The sequence below is a fragment of the Tupaia chinensis genome, unplaced genomic scaffold (assembly GCF_000334495.1).
Source record: "Tupaia chinensis unplaced genomic scaffold, TupChi_1.0 Scaffold141530_1, whole genome shotgun sequence".
Lineage (NCBI taxonomy): Eukaryota > Metazoa > Chordata > Mammalia > Scandentia > Tupaiidae > Tupaia > Tupaia belangeri.
Window position 1 is genome coordinate 1,016,283 of NW_006201391.1, and position 9,852 is coordinate 1,026,134.

General features: G+C 37.2%; 1 protein-coding gene across 1 annotated transcript in view; it reads left to right on the forward strand.

Annotated features, from left to right (window-relative positions):
- Positions 1-9,852, forward strand: part of WNK1 (WNK lysine deficient protein kinase 1) — a 181,534-nt gene that overhangs the window by 129,404 nt on the left and 42,278 nt on the right. Inside the window, 6 exon segments of the mRNA XM_027766228.1 lie at positions 960-1,147; positions 4,743-4,775; positions 4,777-4,824; positions 4,826-4,882; positions 4,884-5,000; positions 7,636-8,874. Coding sequence (XP_027622029.1) covers positions 960-1,147; positions 4,743-4,775; positions 4,777-4,824; positions 4,826-4,882; positions 4,884-5,000; positions 7,636-8,874 — 1,682 coding nt within the window.

Sequence of the window (9,852 nt, forward strand, 5' to 3'; positions counted from 1 at the left end):
AAGGGGCTCCAGCTGACCTCTGTCTTTAGTTCATCATTTTGCACAGATTTCATGGTTTTGAATTATGAATCCAACATACAGTTAGAAAATTGAAATGGTTGCCCTCTAGCCTCTCTTTTTATTATTTAGCCCATGACTAATAGAAGGATGGAACAGTAAGTATGAATAGGATGTAAAATAACTTTGTAAGTTTCAACATCTTAGAGGTTCTGATTTGTGGATTTCTGCTTTTCACAATTCCTCAAAATAAAAATATAATTAATAAGAATAAACAAGCTTAGATGCTTAAAATTAATGAAGCTCATTAATATGGTTCAGTTCTTTAGTTATGCTGAGTAAGTGTATAGACTTAAAAACAAATGAGATCACAAGTTACTGATTGAATTAACTGCTTAATACTAAGAACCTATTGGTCTCCATAGTTAAGACTGAAAGCTTACTATAAATGTACCATTTTATTTCCCATCTTCTTAGGTAATAAGATTTTGTGATCCTTGGGGGAATATTTTTAAAACAGACATTAAAGCTTTTTTTATGTATGGATCCCTCTTTTAAATATCAAAATCTATTTAACGTGACTGCTTTTCTTGTTTTGGAGAGGTTTTTGCTATAGGGAGCATGCGGTCACCAGAAAGAGACAGAGACAGAGACAAAAAGCCAGAAATCACTCCCCCATGGGGGATGGCCACGCCACACTCCCTTCTTCTCCATTCTTCTCTCAAGATCTTGGGCACGCATGCACATGTGCCTGGTGTGAGTTTAAGCCACCGGGTCTGGGGCTCGAACTGCGGTTGACTACATGGGAGTCCAGCAACATAGCCATTATGCCAACTGCTAATAATTTTTTATTTAGTTTGGGTCAGTGCAAATGGGTTTAAACTGTGATAGGCAAATATGGAACTCCTTTTTTGTGATTTGTCTCTTTCTCTCTCTTTTTTGGTGATTCATTTCTCCTCCAGCTGATGGGACAGTTGACAGTGGTCAGGGATCTTCTGTCTTCACCGAATCTCGAGTTAGCAGCCAGCAGACAGTTTCATATGGTTCCCAACATGAACCGACACATTCTACTGGCTCAATGCCAGGGCACACAGCTTCTGTCGTCCAAGCACAGTCTCAACTCCATGGGGTATATCCACCCTCAAGTGTGGTAAGTAAATGCATAAGAGAATGTATGCTACAGTGAGAGCCAAGTAGGTACTGTGCTAAATTTAGATTTTTTCTACTGTCCAAGTAGCAGCATGAGTCTGAGGTTAGAAAATATAAACGATGTATTTCTAAAGGATTTCTTTTAGATTTATTATAGAATAGAATTGGAGTATATTGGGTGGGCTAGCCTATACACATTAATGTGTAGAAATTGGCTGAACTTTCTTTGTGATGCAAATTTGTATAAGATTTAGATATCTTAGTCTGGATTTGATGAAAGATTATTCTCTCTTTATCAATTAAGAGTTGAAACTGTTTAAAGTAACAGTAACTGGGCATACAAATGTTTGGAGGGTGGGTGAAGAGTTTTTTTAGAAGCATACTTATTAAAATAATTACTAAGTATTTTCTGTGAGATTTCTTATTACATAAAACACAGGTAAGACCTTCAAACTGTTGTAGAATGCTGCATGTGAGTATTGTAAAGTAAAGAAATCCTTTATCTGTATGACCATTTAATTTAGCGCTTATGTTTAGTTAATCATCAGTTGCTATGCGTGTTCCTGCCTTTAACGTCTGCGTTGGACACAAGTTCCTTTTCCAGTACATGTTCATTTGCTTTCTCCCTTTATTTGGTATCTGTTTTATTACTGATTTATTTTCAGAATCAACTTAAGGAGATGATTTCCTGAAATATTCTATGCTTATGTATGGGTATATATATATCACCCCATGTTTCACATTAGTCACTCTAGCGTCTTATAAAGAGAATGTTAAAGCAGATTAATCAGATAATACTTTATTTCTTTTGTTGACGTGAAAGTCTTCAAAGGAAAATATAACATATCTGTAATTGGTCTCACTGTATAGCACTTGTTTACTGAGACCTTTAAACAAGCAGATTTTATTTCCCTTCTTCTCAGAAAGCTTTTAATATCACCCTTGTAGAATTCTTACTCTTCATTAAATGAAAATCTTTCTCTCTTAAGAAAATACTTCTTGGGGACCAGCAGTTAGAGTAATGACTATGTCTCTGGACTCCCATGTAGTCGACCGCGGTTCGTGTCCCAGACCTGGTGGCTTAAAACTCACACCAGGCGCGTGTGCGTGCGTGCCCAAGATCCCAAGAGGAGAATGGAGGAGAAGGGATTGCAGCATGGCTATCCCCCCAGGGGGTGATTTCTCGCTTTCTGTCTGTCTCTGTCTGTCTGGCGAGCGCACGCACCCTATAGCAAAAACCTCCCCCCTAAAAATAAATAAACTAATTAAATTTTTAAAAAGAAGAAGAAAATACTTCTTGTTCCAATTTTTTATCCTACAGCTTGGAATAAAAAATAATTATTTCAGATTCTGTTGATCAATTGTGCTTTGGCTAGATCTCAAGATGAATGGCCACAGTAATACAAGGAAAACTACTAATGCACTAGTTTTATTTAATAATCTACTTTCTAACCTTTATAATAATTAGGCAGGAAAGAACTTTATAAAGACTGCATAGACTGATAGATTTCTGTGTTCTGACAAATACTATTTGTCAGCATTTCTGGTCAGTTTCTCCTTTTGTTCTAATTGACTTTTTTCTGGATCATCATAACTAGATTTTTTTTTAAGAATTATTTATTTTATTTCATTTTATTTTTTTTTTATTTGACCAGAGAGAAACAGAAAGAGAGAATGAAAGTGAGAAAGTAAGCTGCCAGGTCTGGGATTCGAACCACAGTTGGCCAAGTGGGTGTCTAGTGCCTTAACCACCTCACCATCTGCCAGCCCCACAACTAGATTTTTTTAAAGAGGCTTTTGCTTTGGGATGCATGCACTCGCCAGAGAGAGAGACAGACAGAGAGAGCAAGAAGGAAAGTGAGAAATCACTCCCCTGGGAGGAGGGTATGGGCATGCCACAATCCCATCTCTTCCATTCTCATCCCAGGATCTTGGGCACGAATGCACATGTGCTTGCCATGATTTTCAAGCTACTGGGTCCAGGACTCAAACAACAGTTAGCCATGTGAGAGTCCAGCAACATAACCACTATGCCATCTGCTGATCCCATAACTAGATTTAAAAAAAAAAAAAACTCTTTTTAATTTCTTGGCTTCATTTATCCCAGGGTTATAAACACTGGGTATTTTAGAAAAGGCTATGGAATGGTCATTTATGAAAGTATTAAATATTTGAGCCATTAATAGAACTATATTTGTTGATGCTCCCTATTCTTTTTTGTTTAATTTTGCCATAGGGCACATGTGCTCGCTGGAGACAGAGACTGGGTGAGAAAGTGTTTCCACAGAGCACACTCATGCCACAATCCCTTCTCTGTCTCTTCCTCACTGTGAGATTTCAGGCACGTAGGTACATGCAGTAGCCTAGGACTGAACCAGGTGGTCAGCAGTGTGGGATCCAGCCGCCTTAACCAGCATATCCCTTGCTGTCCCTATTGATAGTCTTAAAGCAAACTTTTTCCTCTTGTTTTAAAATGACAATATCCTGCGGAGGTATGAAGAAGAATTATTAAATTTTGCTTCTGTTCAAATATTGAGGATTTTTAAATTTTTGTAATTCTCTTCCTATCTCATTCTGGAGGGAACTCACTGTAGCTTACAATGATAGACTAATTATAAATGAATTATAAAATTTAGAAAAGAAGGGAAATGATGGTAGAAAAAAAGAATTAGGGGTGAAACTAAATAATCATATATGATACTACATACTTGCTACTGGTGGCCACAAATTTGTGGAAGGCCACAAATTTGGCTCAGAGCATTCTATGCAAGCAATTTTTGAAACAAAAATATAATTAATTCATAATATTTAAAAGGAAATCAACTTGCTCAAGACAATCTTACAGTATTAGACGTATTGCTTGATAGCTATATTAAATGCTTTATGTTAAGGTCCCTCAAATGATAAACCTAAAAATCTCTGATATGCCTGAAGAAATTTTAAGGCTGTTCCTTAAAAATATTTTTCCATTGACCGTTGTAGTAAAAGTATATGTTTCCCGTGTCTTGTGATTTTCTTCCAGAAAACTAAACTTTTTCCTAGTAGATGGGTTTTTTTACCTTATTAACAAAAGATAAGCAAGTATAATCAATAAAATACTGTGAGCCAGCAATTTTAGATGTCTTCTAAAATAGAAATGAGGATTTGTTTCCAGAGCTCCTGCAAAATAATCTAGTCTTAAAATCTTCTATATCTTATAATATACTTTTAACTAACAGAATTTATTCTTGTTTAATCTTTTCAAACCTGCAAGTTGATATTTGGTTTCTCTGTCTGCTACTTTAAATCAGTTGGTCATTCTTATTCTTACACTCATAACAATTGATGTTATTTCAAAATATTTAGGATAATTGATCATTACTGTAATCATTCATAAGAAAACTTCTACACATCTAATAGAGTAGAGAGAAGAGTTGCGATCTACCAAATGTGCTTTGTATAGTTTTATCTTTTCTTTTAAAAAAAAATTTGGCTTTGCAGAAAGGGGGAGGATGGAACATTTCTTTATGTGAACTATACCCTGTTATCATTGTACATTTGATTATTTTGTTTTCAAAGTCCTGTTTTTTTCATGTGTGTGTTTGTTTTCTGTTTAGCCTCGTCGTGGCCGTAGCATGTCGGTTTGTGTTCCCCATGTTTCTGCTGCTCCCTCTCTGTCCCGCATCTTTCCCAGTGCTCCTTCCACCCCACCACCAGTGCTGTCTGCACCATTTTCTCCTTCCCTCCTTCGGACTGCCCCTGAGGAAACTTTTGCCGAAAAGCTCTCTAAAGCACTGGAGAGTGTCCTGCCTATGCACTCTGCCTCCCAGCGCAAGCACCGACGCTCCAGCCTGCCTTCCCTCTTTGTCAGTACTGTATGTAACTGTAAACTTCCTGACATGTGAAACGCTTACACCAATGAATACATCCAGGCATCAAGACTTCTACTAAAAACTGATTGAAGAACAGAGCTAAATTCTGTTATATATTACACTTTTAGGGTACCAGTTATTCCTAGAGGAAACTTTTTTTAATAAGACTTTACAGGAGATTGAAAAGCAAGGAGGTAATGAAAGAGAATGCTTGTATTTCGCACATATTGGCACGTGCCCAATGAAACTTAGCTTTTATTATATTCTATTTCTCACCACAATAAAATCCTTGTGTTTTCATATCCTTGTAAAAAATAAGTATATTATTTAATTTTAACTTCTTAGTGGCTTTTTTATCTTCCTGACATGTGAAACGCTTACACCAATGAATACATCCAGGCATCAAGACTTCTACTAAAAACTGATTGAAGAACAGAGCTAAATTCTGTTATATATTACACTTTTAGGGTACCAGTTATTCCTAGAGGAAACTTTTTTTAATAAGACTTTACAGGAGATTGAAAAGCAAGGAGGTAATGAAAGAGAATGCTTGTATTTCGCACATATTGGCACGTGCCCAATGAAACTTAGCTTTTATTATATTCTATTTCTCACCACAATAAAATCCTTGTGTTTTCATATCCTTGTAAAAAATAAGTATATTATTTAATTTTAACTTCTTAGTGGCTTGATCAGAAGCAAATTTTATCAAACATTATCCTGCTTCAAATGAGGTTGGATAAGTCCATTTTTTACCATAGTCAGTGAAGTATAATTGAGCAGTAAAAATTGTTTTTAATTTTCTAAAGCAAATTTGAGCAATCGAAGTTGGTTTGATTTAACCATCTTGTCAAATGACATGTCCATAAACCGAAAGCCTCGTCTCATGGAGGTCAGCTGTGGTGCGGGCTTGACCGTAATGAGTACTTTAGCTGCATGTAGAGGATATTTGACTTTTTGGCTCCATTAATGTCTAGAAGGATCTATCTTTCAAAACTGCTTTTAAATTCTGTGGGACCTTGCTGCTGCTTTTCCAGATAGAGAATTAATGTTCTAAACTAGGAATCTCTGAATCATCACATTTTTTGCTTAGGGGAATGATTAGCTGTACAGTGTTTTATGGCTTTGGGATACACCCTTGGATAAACATCAGCAAAATGAACATTCTGGTTAGAAACTGAAATACTCTTTCAGCTATTCTGAACAGTTGAACCTCTTTGCCACATTGACAGGGGTCTTCCCTATTGAAAGAATGAAACTCATCTCTTCATAAGGACATTCACTTAGAGCCCATAGAACTGAATTATTATACTGTGTGTTGTGTACATTTGGCATGTCTAGGACTCTCAGTTTAGAGTTTTAGTTCTAGAAGAGCTTCTGTGAACAGAAAATGTGAGTATTATCAAGTTAGCTGTCATTTATATTATCCTTTTTACCTGATCTGAGTACTAGATACCAGAAGCAGAATTCAGTTAGTCAGCCTTTTGCTAGGCTCACAAGAGTGAACATTTGGTGATTTGGCATCTCTAACATGTGTCATGTAGTAAAACTATTCCCTGTGCTAGCTTGGAACAGAGATAAACACCACCGTCACCAATCAAGTCATGTGCCTTTTTATTACCCACCAAAAAAATGTGTTTTGATTTCTAGATAGAAGATGTAGGCAGGGACTTCAAAAAGATCTTAGAAGAGTAAAATTAAAGTACAAGTTTATTTTAGCACAAGAATATTTTTAAATCCATGCATGATATTTTTCATAAACATTTTTCATGGACTTTGTGAAGATCATTGTGCTTATCACTTAGTTGATAAGATGATTACACAGAAGCCTTTTAACACAGCACAAGATAATAAATATTTCTTATTGCACTGAGGAAGATTTACTAGGAAGCCCTTAATATTCCAATAATTCATCACAAAGGACTCAGATTCCTTCATGATACAGTAGCTGAAATTGAAGCACACTTCTTAGAATAGTTGGATGGAGCCAGCCAGGTGGCATGAAAGTTAAGGTGGCTGGATCTCATGTTGTTGCGCAGTTCTAGTCCTGAACCGGTGGCTGGGAAAATACACAAGGCACATATGCATGTGTGCCCAAAATTCCGAGAGGAGAATGGAGGAGAATGGGTTGTGGCGTGGTCATCCCCCCTGGGGGGTGATTTCTTACTTTCCCTCTCTCTGTATCTCTCCCTGGCAAGCTCAGACACTCTATAGCACAAACTTTAGAAGATAATAATAATAACTTGGACTTCTTGCCGTTCTTTAATTCTTATTCTTCCCTTAACTTTTCTCCCATTGATATAATTTACAGTAAATCTAAGTGTGAACATATTAATTGTGGGGTAACAAAAGAACAATCACTTTAACACTTTAATTTTTCTATTTCTTTTGAAGGGAAAGGTTGTGGAAAAGCAGCTCTTATATACTGCAAAGAGTCCCACAGATTGATATAATTGGCCCTGGATGTATTTAATGGATTTTTAAAATATGCACATGGTTTCCAAAAGCATTGTTATTTATTATTTATAAATTTGAGGTAACCATTTCATAGGGTTACACAAAGCTACCCAGATGTGCATGTCTGATGTAATTTCACATATGAATGTATGAATTACTTGTCTTATTCATGTTGATACAGCCTCAGTCCATGGCGCATCCGTGTGGGGGGACCCCAACCTACCCAGAATCACAGATATTTTTCCCAACTATTCATGAACGTCCAGTTTCTTTTTCACCACCTCCTACCTGTCCACCGAAAATAGCCATTTCTCAGCGGCGTAAGAGCACCTCCTTCCTGGAAGCCCAAACTCGCCACTTCCAACCCCAGCTAAGGACTGTTGGCCAAAATCTTCTTCCACCTGGTGGCAGCCCATCTAACTGGACACCAGAGGCCGTAGTTATGTTGGGTCCTTCAGCCAGTAGAGTAACTGGAGAGCCATGTGAGATACAGGTCCATCCTATGTTTGAACCAACTCAAGTCTACAGTGACTATAGACCTGGACTAGTACTTCCAGAAGAAGCTCATTATCTTATTCCTCAGGATGCAGTGTTTCTAGCTGGGGTGCATTACCAGGCCCAGGTGGCAGAACAGTATGAGGGCATCCCATACAACTCACCAGTACTGTCAAGTCCTATGAAACAGATACCTGAACAGAAGCCAGTACAAGGGGGTCCTACCTCAAGTTCTGTCTTTGAATTTCCATCTGGACAGGCTTTCCTGGTAGGACACCTTCAGAATTTAAGATTAGATTCTGGATTGGGTCCAGGATCTCCCCTTTCTAGTATTTCTGCACCTCTCAGTACAGATGCTACATGTTTGAAATTTCATCCTGTCTTTGTTCCTCATTCTGCACCCGCTGTGTTAACTCATAGCAATGAGAGCAGAAGCAACTGTGTATTTGAATTTCATGTTCAAACACCAAGCTCCTCTTCAGGAGAAGGAGGTGGAATTTTACCTCAGCGTGTGTACCGAAATCGACAGGTTGCGGTGGACTTAAACCAGGAAGAACTGCCTCCTCAATCGGTTGGATTACATGGCCACCTGCAGCCTGTGACTGAAGAACAGCATAATTACCAGGCCCCAGAATTGACCATTTCTGTGGTAGAGCCTGTCGGACAGAACTGGCCAATAGGAAGCCCAGAATATTCCAGTGATTCCTCACAAATCACTTCTTCAGACCCCAGTGACTTTCAGTCACCTCCCCCTACAGGGGGAGCAGCAGCACCTCTTGGCTCTGAAGTCTCATTACCCTTTATCCGACTGCCTCAGACAGTGTTACAAGAATCCCCACTCTTCTTCTGTTTTCCCCAAGGAACCACATCTCAGCAGGTCTTATCTGCCTCATTTTCTCCAGGAGGATCTGCACTCCATCCACAGGTTATAGGACAACTTCCACAGTTATTTTAAACTACCCAGTTGTGCACCATTACATTTACATTTTCTTTCTCTCATTTCCCGAATCATGGATTTATGAGGAAGATTAATTGTATCAGTAGGGTTTCTCCATCTTTGGGGGTTATAAACTATTTGCATTTAAGAACAAAATTTGAGTGAGAAGCTATTTCATTTTACTTAATATGTACACCCTTGGAAAAGAGAACACAAAACCTAAAATTTTATCCACTCTTCAGAATCAATGACTATTCCCGTCTGTACTTTGAACTAGCTCTGAGAATGCAAATGTCTATAACGTAAGGTTGACTCAGCATTGACTCTTTGGGAGAACTAATGTGAAATTACTTTCTTCCTCTAAACAAGTTCATAGAAAGGATAACTTCCTTTCAAGAATAAAAAATAAGGAACACCTTTTTTAGTAGAATTACAACACACTCAAGAATTAGTACACAGATTTTCACTGTGTGGAAGAGTCTTAAAAGAAAAAGGAAAAGGAAACATGTTAGAAATTTGCCTTCACAAATGATGCCTATGTCAAATGGCATCTACTAGACAAATTACTGTGTGTAGTTACATGTCCAAACAAAATGGTGATCCTTAAAATTAAGGACTGATTCTAAGTTAGTATCTAAGTTAGAATTTGGAGGTGGATTTATACTTTTTGCCTTAAAAAATATGTGATATATGTTGCAAGATAAGGAGCATGAATATCTCAGGCCCTGTTTGTTTTTTCCCTCTCAATGAATTTAAATTTAGTTATATTTACAGAAATATACATTCTTGTACAACTAAGTCAAGCATGATAAGAGTTCAAATACTAGAATAAATGTTGATTACTTAATGTATTCTTTTGATACATAGTATCAAATGTTATACATCATATATATATATGTGTTACGCATTTGAGATAATATATATATGTATATGAGACTATGAACTATGCAGTTATATATATATATA